Below are 21,393 nucleotides of genomic sequence, written 5' to 3'. Positions count from 1 at the left end.
ATATTTTTCTGCTGTCATGTGCTAGAAGAGTTGTGACTCCTAAACCCAGTGTCTTAAGACCCAAAGGATGGTGGGAATCCTAAAAAGCAAGTGAGGTGAAATGGTATGAGAAGTTTCCAGTACAGATTTAATGTCCTGTAGCCACAAAGTTGTAAGAAGTACTCCAGGAGTTAGTTGTGTGTGTGTTGGGGAGAACAGTGTTCATTCCCAGGGGAGTGCCATGGGAGCTGCTGTGCTCATTGCCCTCTGGAGCCAGGGGATACAGAGCACCCAGGTGATTAGTGATATTTTTATTTTCAACTTGAAGCACACTTCATGTTTGAGTGCAAATTCCTGTCTTTTCATATTCTGAAATGGAGCTTTTGCTGGTTGTGAGTGGTTAAATGTTACTGCTTTCCAAATTAGACTAATAGGGAGAGGAACCCAAGTTAGAAACGGGCGATTGCTTTGTCACACAACTATTTTTACTCGCCGTAGGTGAGCGCAGTGGGAGAGAGGGGTGAGGCATTTTGCTGCTCCTGTAAAAATAGATTAATGTGAGAAGTTTCTGATGAAACCCCCCACCCCACTGTGTGCTGCCAAAATGGGCATTTACATACTCCACAGACTTTGTCAGTTTGGTAATTAAAAGTCCGAGTGAGCCGTGTCCCAGGCAGCCCCAGGGTGAGCGAGCTGTCCCTGTCCCTGTCCCTGTTCCTGCTGACCCCTTCCCAAAGGAAAACGTGTGCAGCCCATCCCCTGCCTGCTGTGATCCCTCTGCTGTGGGAGGGCAAGCCAGCAGGAGGAGAGTTACCAAACACTGCAGCTTTCTATTCCAGAGACTGCCCTGAGAAACCAAGGCTGGGAAGTGCTCAGGGTTAACTTGGACTGATGTCACTGTGGAGGTGTAATTCTCATTTATACTGGGAAACTTACAGCAGCCCTGACATTCAGTATGGTCCTTCTGTCACTGTCAGTCACATGTGGATTGCCTGGGCAAGGAAAAGCAAAGTAATCCATAATTTGGGAGGGACTGAGATTTAAAAATGAACTACTGGAAATGATGGAGTTAATCAAACCCTGGAGCAGCTACAGCTGGGAGTGGTGTCTGTATAGAAAAATACATAAAGAAAAGCAGGTTTTTCTGGGGATTACATCTGAACTAAGGGAAGCAGTGATCAATCAGGCCTTTATTACAGTTGCTGGGTTTTGTGAGGGTGGTTATTGCCATGCTGGAAAGCGTTAGGTGCCACTTGTCCCCTTTAGCAAGGAGTCTGTCCTTGCTGAGTGCAGAGCAGCACGGGTGGGAACAGCGTTTTCCTGTGATGGATCTGACAGGACACTCTGTGCTTCTCTTCCTCCCATTCCCCCTACAGCCATCCCTTCCTGTCCTATATACACTCTCCAGTCAAGCTACACATGAAGCAGTTCATCTCCTTTGCAGGATGTTGGTCTTTGATCCAGTAAGTAGGACTGAAAATCACCTCTAATACTTCTGGTTTGAACGGTTTTTTGTTGTCTGGTGCTTAAATGAGCGTTGTAAATCAAGGACTGCTTTAGCTGTTTTCCTTCTACATGGCATTGCAGTACTTTTGGTCCATAAAAAAATGTAAAAATATCAAATAATTGGCCATTGAGTTCCCCCTGGAATGGGGGTTTCACGTTTCAAACGGAGTGGTCCTGGGAAGGAAGCTCTGGCAGTGGGAAGGATGAGGCTGTGCATGACTCATGCTCTTTTCCGAGCTGGGTGTAGGTAGCAGAACATCAGCTACTTTGATGCAGTTCTAATTAGGGACACGGGGGTGTTCCTGGTCTTGCAACACACAGAAAATTCCTCCTGCATCCCCAATCACAGAACAGGATCGTTTTTCCACTGAGCATCTGTTTTTCTAATAAAAATGAGCTGCTGTGGATTTTGGATTTCATTTCTTGGGACATTGTAGAGAATTGTCATGAGAAAATCTGATATGGGAATTGATAATCTTAATTATTTCATTCCCACAGAACCCCCCAACATTGCAAATGTAAAACAGAGTGACTGCAGTGCAAAGGAGGCTGGGGGTTGATGAAGCATTTAGAAGCACTGCCTTTGCAGTGTATTTTTTTTAAACCTTAAGATTGCTTTGCTGAATGTTAAACCATAACTTCCACATTAAAAAAAAAAATCCTTTCTGACTCCTTCGACACTTAGAATGCTGTTTTTCTCAGCTGGTTTTGACTTATTGCAGGAGTCATAATTGTGAGGTTATCTGGCCAAAATAACCCGTGTAAAAACATGTTCCTGAGAGCCATGTGATGCTGATCAGGGTTTGCCATGGTGGCTGTGAGCAGGGAGGTCGGTGCCACCAGCCAGGCTGGTTTGTGAGCCTCAGCTCCCCTCTAGTGGCAGGATGATGGGTTTATAAAGCAGCTGAGCATGCATGGATGAGTGGTTGCAAAGCTCTGAACACAGCTCACTGGTGCTCTCGTCCCTCCCCGTGCTGTTCCCAGTCCAAAAGGATATCTGCTAAGGATGCCTTAGCCCACCCCTACCTGGACGAGGGGCGCCTGCGGTACCACACCTGTATGTGCAAATGTTGTTTCTCCACCTCGACTGGCAGAGTTTATACCAGTGACTTTGAACCCATCACTAACCCCAAATTCGATGACACTTTTGAGAAGAACCTCAGTTCTGTTCGGCAGGTTAAAGGTGAGCAGGGTGAACCTTGCACGTGCAGTTGTCCCCCCTGCACTGGGGGATGTGGGATGGGCTTGGGATGGAGTTGGGATTTGTGTTCTGGATCCATGCTGTGACCCCAGTGCTGCTTCCTTTTAGGAGTTTTTCCATAGTAGAGACTGGAAATATTTTCACCAAGAGAACAGAGTTGTCAGTGTTCTGACATGAGGCAGTGGCACAAGCACGAGCTGACCTGCAGAAGTGTGTGGGTTTCAACCATCCCTGGTGCCCTGTTCCTCATCCTTCTGTTCAAGGGTGGCACAGGGGGAAGGGGAAGTCACTGTGTGGCATTTTGGGGCTGTGAGCTGTGACCTCCAAAGCTGTCCTGCAGAAAGGGGCAGCAGCAGCCAGAGCTGAAGCTGAGCAGTCAGATTTAGGGAAGCTGGAGCTCTTTTCTCCTCACTAAAATGTGTTCTCAATAAGGGAAGTTCTGTTCTCCTCCAGCTGACACTGCATTTTACTGAAGCCAGAAGTGTTAATGCTGTGTTGTTTTGTATTTTTCTCCTGTGTACAGAAATAATTCATCAGTTCATTTTGGAACAGCAGAAAGGAAACAGAGTGCCTCTCTGCATCAACCCTCAGTCTGCTGCTTTTAAGAGCTTTATTAGGTAACTGTATGTAATCACATCTGATATTAATTCCCATTTATTAGTAGTACAGAACTCGCACATCCAGGATGTTTGAGGTTTTCAGTTCCTGAGAGTAGGAAAGGCCCATAGATAAAACCCTTGTGCACTGTTTTTATGAATTCTTCTGGAATTTAAGTAAAACATGCAAAAGTTTCAAGTAATGTTTTTGTGCAGAAGAGCAGAAGTCAGACTGGAACTGAAATTGGGAAGGTTGACAAGTTGGGTTGTGGAGCTGCTCGGTGAAGGAGAGAAGTGAGGGGTGAAAATGCAGATAAAGGAACCCTTGCAGTCGGTGCTGGTGGCAGGGTCGGGCTGGGTTTGGGGTTTGGTCCCTGTGGGCAGGGGGGCTGTGGCCAGGAGCCCCTGGCAGTGGCCCTGACGGGTGTGTGTGTCCCCTGTGCAGCTCCACGGTCGCCCAGCCCTCCGAGATGCCGCCGTCGCCGCTGGTGTGGGAGTGACCGGGGCCCCCGTACTACTGAAGATGTAATGTAGCTTTCCACTGGAGTCTGGGATTTGCAATTCTGGAGGTTAATCATGCTTGTACTGTAATTTTACTAATGAAGTTTTAAATTAACAACCACTACTTGTACAATATGAATAATACTTAGAAATGTACTAGACTTTTAATCTTGTAAAGTGGTTGTGCTTTTAGAAGAAAATATTTTACCCAGAGTTGCACGTGTTTTATGAATTCTAGTGCAGCTGTGATGGCTCAGCTCAGAACAAACAGAATTGAACCAAATTCGGGGAGGTTTTTCTTTTTGTTTTTTCTTTTTATTTCCTTTTTTTTTTTAATTGAAGTGAGATTGTACAAACAGATAGACATACATTTTGATATTGAGCCATTCCTGAAGATTATGGGTTTTCTAAAACTAAGGAATACAGAAAACTTGACTGCGACCAATCATGAAGTCCCCGTGGGTGGCTGTGGCCATGGGAAGTGGCCACGTCCCCTGATGCCCAACCCTATAAATAGCTTCTCACTAGAGCTGTGATGGTGATGTGTGCTGTTCTAAAATCAAATGTTGTGAGTAGAGAGAATGAGTTTGTGACTAGGAGAGACTAAACTTCTGTTTCCTTACCCAGTATAAATATATATATATATTTAATCTATTTTTATTAGAAGTTTTTCTGCTCTTTCTTACATAAAACCCCCCAGCATGCATCTTCTATGTGTGTAAATAATTCCATTTATGGGCTAATTTCAGAGATCCCTGACATCATTGCTGTATAGAGAGAAACTAGCTTGCACATTTTAGGTCTGTGAAATTTTGTGAGAACTTTTTCCTGCACTGGACAGTTGAGAGAAAAAAAAAGAAAAGGACAAAAAAAAGCACATAGGGAATTCTGTTAATTGTGTTCGTGTCTTTAGGCAAAGCTGTGGAAGTCTTGAAATGTCACAGTAGTAAATAACTTTTATTACTTTTTGGCTAATTCTTTTTCTGTTGGAACACTGAATTCTGTGCATATGTATATATGAACACAAATTGAAGGCCTCTACCTCCTGGAGTATACAACTTGGTTTGTTTACCTCCACATGATTTTTTTTTTTTTTTTTAAGTTTAGTGTGGAGACTTGAAACTTGAATGTCCCTTCCAACTTTTGTATTTAAAACAAGACTAGAAAATTGAAGACTGTTTTTCACCTGTACAAAGGAATACTAAAAGGTGGTCTTAAAATTTGAGCCTTGGTCTGGAGAGAAACCATGGTGTTTGTTATGGACAATTAACTGTTAAAGTTATTGTAAGTTATCTGTATTTAGCAGAGTATTTTCAACAAGAGTGATCTGAGCTGGAATTGGAGACTATTAGTAAGTTATGTTTGGAAGTTTTAACTTCAATGAAGTAATTATTTGCTGTGAAAGAGACAAACATTGAATAATTGAACAAAGATGGTGCAATATCTTTGTTTTTTATGAGGCTCCTGAGAATAAAACCAACTGAAGCATTTCAATTCACTTGAATGAGAAACGTGTTTAATTATCGAGCCCCAGAAGACACTGGTATGAAAGGTAAAATCTCAGAGGTTGGTCAGTTAATGTGGCACACTTGCTGGTCACTTTGTAAAATGTAGATTTGGAGTACAGTGGTGAAAACATTAAATGTGACATTTGAAAACGAGGCGCTGGTGTCATTCTTTCCTGCCCCTGTCCCCCGGGGCTGCTCGGTCCTTGGGGCATTTCCCGTTCTCCTCTCGGGTGGGGCTGAGCGCGAGGTGCCGGTGCGGGTCCAGCTGGGGGGATCGGGCCGGGCCCGCTCGGTACCGGGAGCCCTGCACGGCCGGGCCGGGCTGGAACGGGACACGGGCCCTGCTCGGTACCGGGAGCCCTGCAGTGCCCGGATGGGCCGGAACGGGACACGGGCAGTGCTCGGGCTCTGGAGCTCGATATCGACGCGTCCGGGGAACGAACGGCTCGGCCCAAGGTGTGCGGGACAGGGGGGGACAGAGCCGGGCGGGGAGGGCGCGGCTGCGGCAGCGCTGGGGAACGGGGAAAGCTGCGGGGGCGGGGCCAGGGTAGGGTGTGGCCGGGGGGTGGGTGTGGCTGGAGGCGGGGCTGTATAAGGGTGTGTCGGGGGCGGGACCGGAACAGGGTGTGGTCAGGGTTGGGTGTGGTCAGGGCTGGGTGTGTCAGGGGGCGGGGCCTGCCTCGCGGGACGTGGCCGCCGTCGGGCGCGGCGGGGGCGGGGCCTGCGCGGGGGCGGGGCCTGCGCTGGCGATGGCGGCGGCTCCGCGGTGGCGGGAGCGGCTCTTCGCCCTCTATTTCCTCTCGCACATCCCGATCACGGCGCTCATCGACCTCCAGCCGCTGCTGCCCGCCGGGATCGTGCCGCAGGCCGTGAGTGGGGCCGGGGGTCGAGATTCCGCGGATGCGTGCGGGGCATCCGCCGGTTTGATGGGGCCGGGGGCGGCCTCCGCCAATTCCCGTGTGCTGGGGACATCGGGAGGGGAGAGGAACTGCGGTGAATGTGTGAAACAGCGTCTGGAAACGGAGCGGTGCTGGTGCCCGCGGGATGAGTCACAGCCGGGCCATTCATTGGGGAGGAGCGGGAAAGGGAACGGGAACGGGAACGGGAATGGGAGAGGGAACGGGAATAGGAGAGGGAACGGGAATGGGACAGCGATGCTTCATCCGCGTTCGGCGGCTGTGGCTGGCGCTGGTACCGAAAGCGGTGCCGGGGACGTGGCGGCCGCTCCGTGTCCCCCGTCCCGGGGAGGCCCCGGGAGCCGCTGCGGGGTCGCAGCTGGCCCGGCACGGGCGGTGCGGGTGTTGCCGTGCCCAGAGCGGGCTGTGCGTGTTTCACGGCTGCCACAGGACATCCTGCCCGTGGCAGTGGCCTCGCTGTCGCCCTGGCCACCGGCTCGCCGGGGCTGCGGCAGCGCGGGGCTCTCGCCACGTGCCCCGGACACGGCTCCTGCAGGCCCGGGCGTTCTCCCATCCCGAGTTCTCCTCAAATCCCTGCCAAAAACGCAACAGGGAATTGTTGCCGCTGCAGAAGCAGGCATGCTAGAGGCCGAATTTATTAGTAAAAATCTCTGGTTTGCTGGGTTTTGAACAAAATCATAGAAGGCAATGAACATCATAAAATCAATTAAAATAACAGATGGCAGATAATCAGTTCAGCCCTCATCATCAAGGTGCGGGTCGGCTGTCACCTGTTTGAGTTTTACAGCTGATAATTTGGTTTTTGCCATCGGAATTGCCTGTAGGATTACTCCAATATAGGAACAATATTCAATTAATAGTTAACCAGCAGATCTCAATGCTTATCTCTCAGTTCAAAGTCCAGCGTAAAGCCATGCTGTTTACATTTGGAGTTTACATTTTACATGGAGTTTACATTTCTGTAGGGGAACTAATTGTGACTGAGTGATCCCAAATCCTGGTGCTGAGCTGTTCCCCTGCAGCAGCCCCGGGAGGGAACCCCCAGCCCTGCTCAGGACCAGGGGCTCACACCTGGTGGCTTCATCCCATTGAGAATCAAGAGCTTTGCCCTGCTGTGCTGGATGCTCAGGGACTGACTGTTGTTTTGGCTTTTTTCAGCTGACAGACCTGCTGCAGCAGTATGCAACTGCCTTCAGGGACCCCATGATGCTGCAGCCCCCAGAGTGGTTCAAGGCGTTCATCTACTGTGAAGCCTTTTTCCAGCTGCCCTTCTTCCCCATCGCTGCCTACGCCTTCCTGAAAGGTGGGGGACACCAGGCTGATTGAGGCATGTCCTGGGACATGCAGGAACATGAAGAGAACATTTCTGTATCACGAGTGGGGGTTTGAGGGATGTGCTGTGGGGGGCTGGGCTGCTAGAGCCCACACGAGTGTTCTACCTGAGAAAGCAGCACAGAATAAAGGCTTTCAGAAACAAAACCTTGTAGTACAGGCCCTTTTCAGGCACACTCATTTGTGTAACCATCATCAGCATTTGACATCTGGCTAATTTCCAGGGCAGCTAAAGGTCTGGGTCAAACTTGTGTACTCGTTTTGTTACTTTAGAAATTTTGGGATCACCCCTTTGTTCTAACTTGCCATCAGGAGAGAGAAATGTCCTTAGTTCCTACTAGTACTGAGGTTTTTCTCTGCTCCTTATTCAATCTGAGTGATGGCTTACCCTGGCAGAGGCAGCAGTCAGTGTTCTGTCACAAACCTCAGAATTCTGGTTGTTTCAAAATACTTAAATATTGTTTCCTTTTTGCCTCCGTACAGGTGGCTGCAGATGGATCAGGACTCCTGCCATTATCTACTCCACCCACGTAGCCACCACTCTGTTTGCCATCCTGGCCCACATCCTGTTCCACGACTTCTCCAGGTCGGGGCTCGCGGGCCCGCAGACGCTGCGCGAGCGCCTGGTGCTGCTCTCCATCTACCTGCCCTACCTGCTGATCCCCCTGCTGCTGCTCTTCACCATGCTCTGCAACCCCCACTACAAACACGTGGAGAAGAGGAAAAGGAAGTAGCCGGCTCTGGAGGTGGCACACGCCGCACCTGGGCTGCTTTTGGTTCTGACCCTACTCTGGTGGAGTCCTCTGGGACTAACGTCTCCCTCGTGTTGGCTGCAGCTTTTCCCAGAGCAGCGGCTGCTGCAAGGAAAAATGGAATTGGTTGGAGTGCAGAGCCCTGCTGCCACCACACACAGCTCTGGCAGGGGCCTGGGCCAGCCTGGGGTCGGGTCTGTGCAGGGCCTCTCTCCCAGGAAAATGGACTTTTAACCCTTTGCTGTGTAACTCTCTGAGGGGATACACACACACTCACTCACACTCTGCAGCTGATACTGTTCTTCCAAGGTCCCTTTTTCCAAAATGACTGTTTGGAAACCACCCAAGTAGGAAATTTGTCTTCCAGCCACATATTCTGAAGAGTCCTCAACCCATTATACACAGATTTGCAAAGCTGTTCTTCTGAAGCATTTCGAATCATATCATGATTCTTAACTTCCTTGCCCCTTCCTTTAAAATTTTCACTGCCTTTGCTCTGCTTAATTTTGATTAATTATAAATGTCTGATCAATGATAAATGTGCCAAAATCTGGATCTATGAATGCTTAAAGTTACCCTTGACAACCAGGAGCCTAGAGGATTCTGAAGTACTTCAGGAATTGTAACCAAGGAGTTGAAAATTTCTTTCTTCCCTAAAATCATTTCTGGTATGGAAATAAATAACTAAATGCATTAAACTGCATTCAGTCTTCTTCAGGGAATGGCTGAAGGAACTTACAGTGACCATGAGATGGTGGAGAGTTCACAGAGTAGATCCAGTCATAAGTTACAACTACAGACAGAAGTTCTGTGGTTGGGGCTGGTTTTGATCTGGAGCCTGGTGAGGTGTAACTGACCCTTGGAATGGTTTCCCTCATCAGTCTGGTGCTCCATCCTAATAATGCCTATGAAAAGATTCAGCTCTCATATTACAACAGTCCTGAATGGACATTCCTCAGGAACAGTTCAAAGATCTTAATTCTCATGTAGTTTCTGCTTTTTTGTGTCTGTAATTGGTCCATTCTGGAAATCATACATTTCTGTCTTTCTTTTCTAATTCTATAGAAAAAGTAACATAGGTGATATAAATCCAATACTATTGCTTGTGTGTAAACCCCTACACTGAAAAATAACAGAGCAGGAGCAACTAATTCTGGTACAGCCAGACAGTCTGAGAACAATAATTTATTTTCTGATTTCTATGAAAGAGCTGTAGAGTTCAAAAAGAGACACAACAAAGCACCAGTAGCATTAATTCAACTGTAATTTGAATTAGAACTACTGACTGTACAAAACTGGTATAAAATCAAAGGCCAGATCAGTCTGTGCAGCTGTGAGCTGTCAGCCCTCCTTATTGCCACAGTACACTCAAACCGAGGTACAGCCCCTCCATTGTACAAACCATCTGCACTCCTGCACAGTGGGAATTGCATATTTCTGAAATTCTCCAGATTCTGGAATGGTCAAGTTTCCATGTGAGTTGATTTTTATCTTCATATCCTCTATTTCTGGAAAATGAACTGGTCGATGAATTCGTTCTGGTCCGCTTCGATTTTGCAGAGAGTCTCGTACTCGATCCGGTACCTGCAGGACAAACCGGGGGGTCCAGGACCCCCACCTGTGTGAGGTGGGTCAGGGCAGCCCCCTGGCAGGGGGAGGGGACCTGGGCTACCTGTGTGAGTCACCTGTAAGCAGCAGCAGCCTGAGTCACACTGAGCAGCTCTACAGGGCCTTTATCAGCCAGACACGAGGCTGTTGCAGGTGTCTGAGTTCTGCACTGCCCTAGCTCAGCCCTGAAGTCCTCGGGGATGAACCTTGTGGTTCACTGCAGGGCCTGAAGGTGACTCCAGGCCTGTGGCACTGTTCCTGTGTGCTCTGGCCAGGACACACCTTTGATGCAGGTGGGGCTGTCTGACCCGGCCAAGGGTCCCACAGCACAGGCAGTCACCCCTCTGAGCCTTCCCAGCCAGCACAACACCCCAAAGCACTGAACAAAAAACAAAACTCACCTTTCCAGCTGCATCTTCTTCTCAGCTATCAAAGCCTGGAGCTGCTGCTCCTGAGCCTCTCTCTGCTTTGCGATCGACTTGAGCAGGTTCCGTGCCCCGATGGCCTGGCAGGACAGGGCAGGGATGTGTGAGGGGTTTCGGTTCCCTCCTTCAGCCCCTCTCCCTCGCAGCACGCTGACCGTGAGGTGTTTCAGCCATGCCAGCAATCAGGGAGGGCGGGTGCTGCTGTGCTCCTGAGGGGTCGGGGGGGCTGGGCAGGGCGAGGCCTCTGGAGCTTCCCCAAACTCCAGGAACAAAGTCAGGCACTCCTGGACACTCAAACTGGGCACTGCTCATACAGCCAGACAAGCCCAGGCTGCCAGAGGCCTCTCCTGCCTCTGGAGGACAAGTTGTACCAAGATGGAGTGATTACAAACCACACGTTCTGTTTCTGTGCAGAAATACAGACAAGCAGGGAGAGCAGGACTGGTACGTGTGGAAGTAACGTGACACTGTCATAGGCTTCATTAATTCATTAGTATTGATTAATATTATCATTAATATCAATTTAAAAGGCCCAGTTAATCCCAGGGGAATGCCAGAAGGATGCTGACACAATCAGTCGTTTCTGCTGTAAAAAGAGGGAGGGATAGCGAGGCCTCACACAGGACAGCACACACGAGAAACCAGGAATTAACTGCACAGTACCTTCATCTTCTCACTTTCTGCAGCTTTCGCCAGTTGGTCAACAAGCTCAATCAAGCTGCCCACTATTTTCTGAAATTCTGCTGTTTCTGTAAAGAAAAAAAATCGTCAAGTGATACCCAGAACTGCCCTAAAGAGATCTAACGCTCCTGCTTTGTCGTATAGTTTTTAGACGCAGCTGTACGCTTAGAGTTTAGTGCAAACAGCCACGCTTTAAGCTTTGGCTGTCATTAATAATCAGATAAAGGGGCGAGAGAAGGCTGGCGGTGCGGGGGAGCGGCTCGGTGCCGGCCCGGCCCGCGGGACTCACTGTCCACGAAGGCCCGGCACTCCTCGCGGAGCTGCGCCGTCTGCGCCGCCACCTCGGGCTCCAGCACCCGCAGCTTGTTCAGCTCGTCAAAGTGCAGCCCTGCCGCGCCCAGCGCCGCCTGCGCCATGGCCGGGGCCGCGGGGAGCCCTCCGCGGGCACTGCCCGGGGCTCAGCGGGTCCTGCCCGGGGCTCTGCCAACACTGCCCGGGGCTCTCCTGGCACTGCCGAGTTCCGGCTCCTCCGGCCCCTCCCGGCTCCGCCTCCGCCAGCGCTGGGCCCGCCGGGAGCCGCCGAAACTCTTCCGGGCCGGCGGTTCCCGGGGCGGGCCGGGGCTGAGGGGCGGCTGCAGCGGCAGCGGCGGGTGAGCGAGGCCGGGCGGGTGAGCGGGGCTGGGCCGGGCCGGGCCGTGTGTGGGGCCGTGAGCAGGGCCAGGCCGCCTCTGTCCGCGGCCGGAGCCGTCCCCGGCCGGAGCCGTTCCCGGGGGCCCGGGCTGTGCTCGCCGTGGGGCCGGGGCAGGGCCCTCACGCTCCGTGTGACCCGTGCAGGGTTGCGGGGCGGGTTCCCGTTCTCCCCCGGTACCCTCGGGTTCCGCTCGGGTCGCTCCTTTTGCCGGCGGTGCTGAGCAGGGCCGGGCCCGCTGTGGGCCATTGTTCCGCCTCCCACGCGGGGCAGGAAGGGACGGGAAGGGATGTGGGGAATTTTCGGTCGTGTCAAAAGGGGTAATTAAAGATCTCGTGGCTGTTTACAGCAGAGGCCTCTCAGCTCCCCGGTGACCTGGCTGGGCAGGGGGTTTAGCTTCTTTGCTTGTGTTTGCTTCGTTCTTCGGTCAGAGCAGTGAGAAACTGCCTGGAGGGACGGCACTGATCGCGAACTCTTCTGAGGAACTGGGTCGGACAGTCTGGGTTCCTGTCTCCTCACGGGTTCGGTCTGGCTGCTGTCACAAACAGCAATCCATAAAAAGGGGATTTTGACGGTTTAAAGCAAGGCAGGGCATCAGTGACAAGCGGTGGTGTACGTGGTGGGGAGTCTTGTTTATTTTCTTTTCAAATTAGAACTGCGTTCACTGGTCAGGGCTCCAGGATGGATGAAGGGGAGTTTTTGAATGAGAGGAGTTACCAGAAAATAGAACCTTGTGATCCATCTTTTCAGTGTTGAGGTATTTGAAGGGACATTTGTGTCTCTAGTTAAAAGTCAGACCAACATCAGCAAACCCCGCTCAGGGGGATGCACACACACACCCCAGCTGAAGAAGGAGCAGGAAGCTCTTGCAGGGCATTTCATCTGGACCCAAAGAGAGTTGGGTTCTTTTGGGAAGGTGAAGGGGAGCTGAATTCCAGCAGTGCTGTGTGATGTTTGCAGCCTTGGCTGGAGAGACAACAACAGGAAGTTGGCAGAGTTTCAGGTGCCTCAGAAGTGCGACACAGCGATAGTTTGGCTGCATGAATTGCCTGGAAAATAGCTAACCTGTGTTTGGTCAGGATGTGTGTGCTGCATCCTTAGGAAGTGTCTCTTCCGCAGGGTGACATCCATGTCTGTGTGTGGAGTGGCCGTGCTGACCCCGAGGTGATGCCAGCCCCTGTGCCATAGTGACCCCGAGGTGATGCCAGCCCCTGTGCCATAGTGACCCTGTACCGTGCTGACCCCGAGGTGATGCCAGCCCCTGTGCCATACTGACCCTGTACCGTGCTGACCCCGAGGTGATGCCAGCCCCTGTGCCATACTGACCCTGTACCGTGCTGACCCCGAGGTGATGCCAGCCCCTGTGCCATACTGACCCTGTACCGTGCTGACCCCGAGGTGATGCCAGCCCCTGTGCCATACTGACCCTGTACCGTGCTGACCCCGAGGTGATGCCAGCCCCTGCCCCGCTGTCCTGGCCCGCTGAGGCGTGACGGCGGCACCACGGCGGGGCTGGCCCGGCCCACGCGCTGCAGGGTGGTCATCTACCTCCAGAAGGACATGTCTGGGGACACGTGCCTGGGCAGTGCCCTGTGCCCGGCCGCGGGACACAAGCCCAAGGCCAGCGGGCTCAAGGGGAGCAGCCTGGGGAACAAATACGTGCGGCTCAACGTCGGGGGCTCGCTGTACTACACCACGGTGCAGGTGCTCACCAGGCACGACACCATGCTCAAGGCCATGTTCAGCGGCAGGATGGAGGTGCTCACCGACAAGGAAGGTAAGGGAGCACTTTCATTGTTGACAATTCTGTGAAAGAGCTGGGCTTTGGTGGTGGTTTGGCTGCGTTAAGGATGTAGAGGATGATATATGCCAAAAATAACTTGGAACATTAGGCAGCCAAGCCCTGTTGGTTCCAGCAATCCTTTGGCTTTGTAGAAATACCTGTTTTTGTTACTCAGATGAACTGGGGAAGGACTGGTCTCTTTCCTGCCCTCACAGCTGGTGAGCAGATTGTTGGTGGTGCTGTAAAGACTGAACAGACAGTCTGTGGGTTGTCATTTCTGTCACATCGAGCAGTGGCGTTATTCGAACCACGCACATTGGGAGGGACGTGCAGTTTTCAGCTCTGAGGCTCATAATAGCTTGCCTTGCCTTGTTGAAAGATCTCTTTTTTTTCCCCTTCTTCTGAGCAGCATGTTCCAGTCGTGGCTCATGGTGCCATGACAGTGTTTAGGGATCAGTCAGGCAGTGTGTCACCTCCAGCTGGACACAGGATATTTTAAATCCCTGATACATTATAAAGGGCAGAAGAGGCAGTTTTGTGTAAGAGCCTGAGCCTGAATGGAAAAATGAGAGTCGTGTTCTGATAGCTCTAGCTGGAGAGTCCAGCAGGGATTTAGCTTACTTTCCTAGCAAACTTCCTAGGTTGTTTTCTGTTCCTAGATTCCAAACATTTTTTCTGCCTTCCACATTATGGGAAAGGGTTTGGCACTGTACTGAGCCTTGTGCATGCATCCTACACTGCTATTGTTTGGCAGCGGTCAGACATCCTGTTTCCTTAGGGAATGTGACTTCAGGGATTTTGTAAAATTGCAAGAATTTGTCTGTTTGCTACTGTTTCCTCTGCTTCATCCCCTCTGTGCTTCCTCCTGGTCTGTCTGTCCCGTTCTTTGCTCCTGTTTGGCGAGTAGAACAGCTTTTCCTCCACACTGACTTTTCTGGGCTGGTCTGCCTTTTAGCATCTTCAGAACATTTCTCTTTTCAACTCCAAACAGCAGCAGCAGATGTGTTTGGAGCATTGCCAAATCCTCCTTGTTAGGCCGCAGAACTTACCCAAATCTACTTATTGCAAACATTGGTGAATTCAGAATTCAGAAGTTTCTGGCTGCCCAGCATCACAGTGTAGCACTGCAGCTGGGTTCCTGTGCTGGAAGCTGAGTGTTTTTAGCTGGGGGCTTTGCTTTTGGGGTGCTGGAAAGCAGTGGGAACATTGGGCAGTACCAAAGGGGCTCCACTGTCAGGTTCTATTCTGGAAGCAGCTTCAGTTTGCTCAGAGTCAGTAGGGACTTGCACTGGGTGACATGGGAGAAGTGTCCTGAGCAGTATCAGGAAACCTCAGTGTTGTTTAACCTCTCCAGGGAGCTTTTTCTAGCCTCTAGTTGAGGTGAGTGAAATATGTTGGTTATTTTTCAGGCTGGATCCTTATAGACCGTTGTGGGAAGCACTTTGGAACAATTTTAAACTATCTCAGAGATGACACGATTGCACTTCCAAAACACAGGCAGGAGATCAAAGCCTTGATGGCAGAAGCCAAATACTATCTCATCCAGGGCTTGGTGGACATGTGCCAAGCAGCCCTGCAGGTAAGAACAGAAATCCTGTCAAGTGTTTCATGGGTGCTTTGCTTATAAAATTTACTTAAGACAACTTGAGAGATTATTTCATGGCCCTAGAGATGGCACCAAGTCTGAGGTGTACAAGGTATTTTTAAGTTATGATTTAGTAAATAGATAGTGAGGGATCTGGGGACACAGCCTGTCTAGCCCACACTGGGAGTTTGCTCTGTGTCCCGAGGGCTGGCTCATGTTGGTGACATCCTGTTCTGCCATCTCCTGTTCAGTTCACAGTGGCTGATGCTCTTCTGTGCAGTGGTTTGAGTTGATTAAAACTGCTGCAGACTCTTTATATCCTTTTCTTCAAGAAAGGATGGAATAATAAACCCACTTAAACCAAATATGACTAGTCCTTGTCCACGCTGTAGCTGAGGACATCCACCTGCATCCCAATATTTCAATTACTGCTGCCTTCCGGGGATGAGAATTCTCTGCTGTGATTCTGGGTTGCAGATCAAGGTAAGCTCTGTGGTTACTGTAGCAACCCAGAGCTTTTCCTGTGCATCACAGCGTTTGGGAACATGGCTGGAGGGGCTGAAGGAAGCAGCAGCAATGTCAGCTTTAGCATTTCTCTCTTATTTCCTCTCCTTCTTCTTTCATTGAAACAGGACAAGAAAGACTTGTATGAACCTGTCTGCAGCATCCCTATTATCACCTCTCCAAAAGAAGAGGAGAGACTGATAGAGTCATCAATGAAAGTAACTGCTCTTATCAACTCTAGATTTATGCTAGATGTATTGAAACACAGAACTTACCTTTTCTTCTTTTCTCTCACTCCCAACAGCCTGTTGTTAAACTGCTGTATAATAGAAGCAACAATAAATATTCTTACACCAGGTATGTCCCTTCTTTTTTACCCTCACTTTAGTGGGAAAATTTCTCTTTGATTATGGGAGGGGAAGATGATGGTGGATGATCTAACTTGGCTTCTTTTGGTTTGTTTTGGGTTATGACAATTGTATCTTGCTTTGTAAGGTAATTAAGACCGTACATTGCAAGTCTCTCAATAAAACTTAGTTTTTAAATAGTGTGTTCACCCTGGCAGTGTGTCTGTGGTGTGCAGGGTGCAGAGCACATGGCCCTTCCAGCACACACCAACTCTGGACTTCTGCTGCCATCAGTCCAGAGAACTGCAGTGGGGTTTGATGTAATGGTTTGGGACATGGTGCTGTCCTTATTAATTGTGTAAGTTGAACTCTGAAGGCTGGTGTGTTGGCTCATGGGGTCAGAGCAGTGTGTTTGTATCTGAAATGGGCTATTACCCCTCTTTCCTTGGCAGCATGTGGCAGTGAGTCACTCCTTATTTGTATTCTGCAGTTGGATCAGCGCTGAAAGCTGGCAGAACAGGCAGAGATGGCTGCTTGAAAAGCCCTGTTGGTGCTTTTGTTTCAGTAACTCGGATGACAACCTGCTGAAGAACATCGAGCTGTTTGACAAGCTGTCCCTGCGCTTCAACGGCAGAGTGCTGTTCATCAAGGATGTGATCGGGGACGAGATCTGCTGCTGGTCCTTCTACGGGCAGGGCCGCAAGCTGGCCGAGGTGTGCTGCACCTCCATCGTCTACGCCACCGAGAAGAAGCAAACCAAGGTAACGGAGCCTCACCCGCCCGTGCTGCAGCTGAGGGTCCAACATTAAGAATTGGAGATACTGTATTCCTTTCTAGAGCAATCTAAAAGATTAGGTGAGGGAGGTGACCTGGTGGTGGGAGTAGCCCTCTGCCAGAAGTTTTTTACTCTCTCTAATGTGTGGGTTCAGGGCTCAGTACCTTTCACATGTGGTGTGATCCTGGATGGACGAGGAGCAAGACGTGCGCTGTGTTTGGCAGGTTGAATTCCCCGAGGCACGGATTTACGAGGAAACCCTGAACGTGTTGCTGTACGAGACCCCCCGGGTGCCGGACAACTCTCTGCTGGAGGCCACGAGCCGCAGCCGCAGCCAGGCCTCGCACAGCGAGGATGACGAGGGCCTGGAGCTGCGCGAGCGCGTGCGCCGCATCCACGTCAAGAGGTACAGCACCTACGACGACCGCCAGCTGGGCCACTAGCCGGGCCACGGGGCTGGCCCTGCAGCCCCAGCTCGCCCCCTCGTCCTTGCACAGCACGGAGGGTTCCCTGCACGCTGCCCGTCCGTCTTCACCGGGGCCTCGGCTCCCCAGGAGAAGCCGACGGGGATTTGTGTGCACAAAGCAGCACTAAAGGCTTGGAGAGCTGAGTTGTGCCCTTTGTGCTTTATCTGCAGGCTGGCCCCTCTTCCTGCTGGGGAGGGGGGATTTGGAACGCTGGTTCTCGGTTTGTGGTTGCTCTTTCCCATCTAATGATTTGCCGGTTTCCCCCTTGCCGTGAGCAGCTCTGCTCTTCCTGACTGAGGGGGTGCTGTTGGAAAAGCCCTTTCCAGACTGCTCCCCTTTCAGGGCTCTGTATCATGGAACTTGCAGTTATGAAGTCAAGATACTGAAGAGAGGACTGGAATGTGGCTGCTCCTGGCAGACACTACAGGGGATTGTCCCCAGGAGAAACCTTTAACTGGCCAGTCAGCTGCACCTGTGCTCTCCCACCCCTGTCCCCACACACCTGCAAAGGTTTCTGTTCCAAGAGAGTGGCTTTAAAACTCATTGATTCCAAGGCAAGCTCTTCCAAAGTGGTAAGAATCAAGTCATCAGCCTGCCCGTGTGAAAAATGGAGATCTCTGATGTAATGACTTGTCCTGGGAGAGGGTGAATGGGCTTGGTGAGGGAAGAAGCCTGAAGTAAGCAAACGTCAGCAGATTGTGGCAGTGTTGCCCTGGCTGAAGCTTGTCACAGTGAAATCCTGTCTATATAAACAAGGGCAATCTGGGGAATTGGTTTTACATTAGTCTCCTCCTGTGGCCTAGAAGTGCTATTTAATGTTAAATTTCTCAAGCTGCAGGGGGAAAAATTGCAGTGTCTGGAGAAGGAGAGGCTAAACAGTGTTTTCTAAGGCTAGAACATGTGAATTCAAGTTCTGTTTCCTGAATCCCTTCTAGAGTGTAGAAGCTGAAGAAGAAAATCAGCTGTGAAAATACTGTTCTAGCTTGGAACTGCAAGAGGCTTTGGGCACAGGAGAGAGGTGGCTTATGCCAGGATTTTAAACTGAAATAATCACTTTTATTATGAGTGTTTGGCTGGGTGCTGATTGTACAGGGCACTTCAGGAGGTGGGAGTCAGGTCTGCTCTGCAAATGGAAATTTCTGAAAATTTTCTGTAAACGGTTTCAAATTTAATATGAAAAGCCATTGTATTTTTAAACATTTGCTTGTATGTTTGAGCTGTAGGTAGCAGTTTTGCTGCTGTCATCCATGGTTATTCCTGCAGGCTGCCCACTGGGAGCCAGGGATATGCTGGATGTGTTCCACAGCTGCCTTTGTGCTCCTGTGTCATACTCGGTCACAAAGCTCCAGATTCCACAGTAGTCAGTCCTGAACTGCTTTGGCCAGTGCCAAACCTACCTGTAAGATTCAAAGAAAATTACTGCAAAAGCCTGACAAGAAAATAATCCCAAATAAATGCAGGGAGATCATAAGGAGAATTGAAATGTAGGTGGTTTGGGCGTAATAGAAGCAGGAGAAGGAACAAAAAATTATTTGCACTCATTTAGGTTTCTCAAAATTAAATTGTTGTGGGTTGGTAAGAAAACACTAACAGACTTTTAGAATTTTCTTGCCTGTACACGTGGCAGGATTCACTTCATTCTCCTCACATTCAGGAAGCAGCATTGCACAGGGATGCACCTGCCTTTTTGTGAAAGGCCTCTTGAAATCTCTAATAATCCTAACAACCTCTTTTATACTGCTTTCTGTATGTTTTTGTTTTCCAGCTGGTTATTCTGTTGTGCCAGGGAAAATACAGCTGTTGAGATGAGTTTCAACAAGATTTTTGTGGTATTTCTCTCTAATTCTGCTAGAGTGTGATGTGGATTTTTAAAATTTTTTCCCTCCACTGATGCTATTTAATTTGAAGGCACCAGCAGAGGCTGCAGTGATGGGGTCTTTGTGCTGCATTTAATAGCTTCAAGTTATTATCTTGTGCTTTTTCTGTCTTGTAACAGAGGCTGATGCCATTTAGAAAACACACGTGGCACTTCTGTTTCTTGGCAAATTTATATTTTTTTTCTTGTTACTATCATAGTGAATGTTAACAGAGTAAGTGATGCTGATAGCCTTGCAAAACTGCATTTAAATGAAGTTATAAGCAGAAAAATGTCATATTTGCATTTATTTTTTGGGGGAGGACAGGTATGGGAAGGAGTGTGTGAATGTCAGATTCATGTGCTACTCCAGAGGCTTTCTGTACTCACAGGGTTCATTAATGAAATGGATCCAACTTGTGAATTATTACACTATAAGAAGCATAGAAAAGCTGGTGTGTTTTGGTTTAGTTTCCTTTCCGTATTTCCCACAGCCAACAAGTGGTATTAATTAAAAATTAATTGATTTGAATATAGATTAATTAACCTGGGAAGTAAACAGTTTGGTTGTGAGAGTTTTTTACCAAGTGGAAAGGATCTTCCTGGTGTTTGTGGAATGTGGAGTGTCAGTGAGAACTGTCAGCAGTTATGAACACGTTTAAAATACGTGCAGATATCCTTTTAATTTCACTGCAGTTCCTCCTGAGTCTGTTTGTCTGGACCTGCTCCTTGGGCTGTCACTGGATCTCCCCTGCCCCAAAATCCTGCCCTGGGGTTGTCCAACCTCTGTCCCACCAGGGTCTGAGCATTTTGAGTGCTGAAGTTGTGATGTAACACGTGCTTTGTATTCTCACCTTCATCAGCTCTTACATAATTGAGGGCTATAAATTATTGTGACAGGAATGTTCCAGACGTTCTAGAACATGAGTTTACAGCCTGGTGTAGTGCAGAAGCAGCAGCAGTGAGCAGGATGATGCAGTTTAAAGGCAGCATTGGTGGGTTTACAGTGAACTCTCCTAGGATCCTCTCTGCTCAGATTAAACTCAAATTAAGCACAGATTAAAAGAATACATGGTTCTAATTATATGCATTTGTCTGCAAGTTGAGACTTGTACTGGCCATCACCAGTGATTGCATTAAGGATGTGCCCGGGAATTTGGAGTAGCCTTTGGGAGAAAAAAAAGAGCCTCTTTGCCCTCTTACAGGGTGTGAACTGTAGCTACATTAGCTGTCATTCTTACAGCGCTGCTGTCCTCTTCGCTCCTCGATTTACAAACCTTTGTGCACTCGGGCACTGCCTGGGCAGAGGAGGGGGTGAATGGGAGCCTTTCCCTGCCCAGCCCTGTGCCAAAGGGCCCCGGGTGTTTCCCAGAGGGAGTCCCAGGGCCGGGTCCCTGTGCAGGAGGGAGCTGCTGTGTGACAGTGCCTGCGGGGCAGGAGCTCCCTAGGATGGGTGTGAGTGAGCCAAGAGTGTCAGAGCAGAGAGCTCAGCTCCGAGACAGCTGGCCCTGCTTAACCTTCACCTTGACATTTTGCTTTTTGAGCAAAAGGAGACATTTACCCTGCTGAAATGTTCCACTCCAGAGACTTCCATCTTCTGCACTTCTTGGATAAAATGGAAAATCCGTGATGGACAGGGAGGGTGTTGGAGGGGTTGTGCTGTCACCGAGAGCTGTGTTTGAATGGGCATTGCTTACTGTGGGCTTGGTCTTGTTTTTCTCGAGGTTTCTCATTTCCAGACAGGATTCTCTCCAGGCAATTCTGGATGGGTCTGCCCAGCAGCCCCTGCCTTACACAATCAGGTTGTGTTCTGTGACAATCCCTACATTCAGTGCTCACAGCCACTTCCCCCTGTGCTGTGGAGAGCTCAGGTGTGCCTGGCAGGTGGGTCCTGCTCCAGCTCTGTCCCTCACTCAGGGACACACGGCAGGCTCTGTTTTCTGTGTGGCTGCCACTTCTCATCCAATGGAACGGTCCCTCCCCTACCTCACAGGATGGCTGACACTTAGTTTGTTTATTGAGAGTAAAGGATTCTTTTGGATTTCTATGGTATTTTATATCCAGAGGATAGCAAATATGATTGCTGATCTTGTTTAAACTGATATTCTGTGATCAAGTTATTTTCTTAGAGATTCAAATCTTAGAGATTTGTTTTATTTTCATGTCTAACTTTTAAGGGTCAGTTTTACAGACAAAGTACCTAGTTAATGCAGTAATTAATCAATCATCTGTTGATTAAAGTGTTTCACCAGTGCATTAAATGGAAATAGAACACTAATTTTTAATAAAGTGTTATATTTTGTCTTCTGTGATTTTTTTCTCCAGCATCATAACTTGTTACTGGTGGTGCTGGTCTCTGGACCTTTTGTTCTGTGTTGTTGTG

At 49.5% G+C, this 21,393-nt stretch overlaps 4 protein-coding genes across 7 annotated transcripts in view; 3 read left to right on the top strand and 1 right to left on the bottom strand.

Moving 5' to 3' along the window:
- The window catches only part of NLK (nemo like kinase), a 36,370-nt gene extending 30,926 nt beyond the window's left edge, over positions 1-5,444 (top strand). Inside the window, exons 10-13 of the mRNA XM_088177208.1 lie at positions 1,356-1,442; positions 2,470-2,668; positions 3,210-3,303; positions 3,728-5,444. Coding sequence (XP_088033334.1) covers positions 1,356-1,442; positions 2,470-2,668; positions 3,210-3,303; positions 3,728-3,782 — 435 coding nt within the window. The 3' untranslated portion in view covers positions 3,783-5,444. The remainder of the gene's footprint in view (positions 1-1,355; positions 1,443-2,469; positions 2,669-3,209; positions 3,304-3,727) is intronic.
- A 558-nt stretch (positions 5,445-6,002) lies between these two features.
- Positions 6,003-8,990, top strand: TMEM97 (transmembrane protein 97). Its single transcript, XM_014881221.2, has 3 exons — positions 6,003-6,160; positions 7,367-7,511; positions 8,024-8,990. The coding sequence occupies exons 1-3, from the start codon at positions 6,041-6,043 to the stop codon at positions 8,272-8,274; spliced, it is 516 nt and encodes a 171-aa protein (XP_014736707.1). The 5' UTR covers positions 6,003-6,040; the 3' UTR covers positions 8,275-8,990.
- Positions 8,991-9,461: 471 nt separating this feature from the next.
- On the bottom strand, positions 9,462-11,543 carry IFT20 (intraflagellar transport 20). The gene is made up of 4 exons (XM_014881222.2): positions 11,296-11,543; positions 10,989-11,074; positions 10,302-10,405; positions 9,462-9,876 (listed from the first exon to the last, which is right to left on the bottom strand). The coding sequence occupies exons 1-4, from the start codon at positions 11,420-11,422 to the stop codon at positions 9,795-9,797; spliced, it is 399 nt and encodes a 132-aa protein (XP_014736708.1). The 5' UTR covers positions 11,423-11,543; the 3' UTR covers positions 9,462-9,794.
- A 26-nt stretch (positions 11,544-11,569) lies between these two features.
- Positions 11,570-21,322, top strand: TNFAIP1 (TNF alpha induced protein 1). Of its 4 annotated transcripts, XM_088177115.1 has the most exons (8): positions 11,596-11,656; positions 12,814-12,858; positions 12,893-13,471; positions 14,887-15,056; positions 15,695-15,784; positions 15,871-15,923; positions 16,404-16,674; positions 16,913-21,322. In XM_088177115.1, exons 3-8 carry the CDS (start codon positions 13,255-13,257, stop codon positions 17,129-17,131), a joined length of 1,020 nt encoding a protein of 339 aa, XP_088033241.1. In that variant the 5' UTR covers positions 11,596-11,656; positions 12,814-12,858; positions 12,893-13,254; the 3' UTR covers positions 17,132-21,322. The 4 variants fall into 4 exon arrangements, with proteins under 4 accessions (XP_088033242.1, XP_088033241.1, XP_088033240.1 ...); XM_088177116.1 differs by having other exon boundaries at positions 11,570-11,656; positions 12,814-13,471; positions 16,479-16,674; XM_088177114.1 differs by having other exon boundaries at positions 11,604-11,674; positions 12,814-13,471.
- The last annotated feature ends 71 nt before the right edge of the window (positions 21,323-21,393 follow it).

Source organism: Sturnus vulgaris, chromosome 21, assembly GCF_052056855.1.
Source record: "Sturnus vulgaris isolate bStuVul1 chromosome 21, bStuVul1.hap1, whole genome shotgun sequence".
NCBI classification, from domain to species: Eukaryota; Metazoa; Chordata; class Aves; order Passeriformes; family Sturnidae; genus Sturnus; species Sturnus vulgaris.
Note: the sequence above shows the minus strand (reverse complement) of the source record. Positions and strands in the feature narration are given on the sequence as shown.

Coding starts and splice junctions, on each gene's coding strand:
- TMEM97 (XM_014881221.2), top strand. CDS start 6,041: ATGGCGGCGGCTCCGCGGTGGCGGGAGCGGCTCTTCGCCCTCTATTTC. Junction 6,161..7,366: donor CCGGGATCGTGCCGCAGGCC/GTGAGTGGGGCC, acceptor GGCTTTTTTCAG/CTGACAGACCTGCTGCAGCA. Junction 7,512..8,023: donor TGCCTACGCCTTCCTGAAAG/GTGGGGGACACC, acceptor GCCTCCGTACAG/GTGGCTGCAGATGGATCAGG.
- IFT20 (XM_014881222.2), bottom strand. CDS start 11,422: ATGGCGCAGGCGGCGCTGGGCGCGGCAGGGCTGCACTTTGACGAGCTG. Junction 11,075..11,295: donor GTGCCGGGCCTTCGTGGACA/GTGAGTCCCGCG, acceptor TTTTCTTTACAG/AAACAGCAGAATTTCAGAAA. Junction 10,406..10,988: donor CAGAAAGTGAGAAGATGAAG/GTACTGTGCAGT, acceptor CTGTCCTGCCAG/GCCATCGGGGCACGGAACCT.
- TNFAIP1 (XM_088177115.1), top strand. CDS start 13,255: ATGTCTGGGGACACGTGCCTGGGCAGTGCCCTGTGCCCGGCCGCGGGA. Junction 15,057..15,694: donor TGTGCCAAGCAGCCCTGCAG/GTAAGAACAGAA, acceptor TCATTGAAACAG/GACAAGAAAGACTTGTATGA. Junction 15,785..15,870: donor TGATAGAGTCATCAATGAAA/GTAACTGCTCTT, acceptor CACTCCCAACAG/CCTGTTGTTAAACTGCTGTA.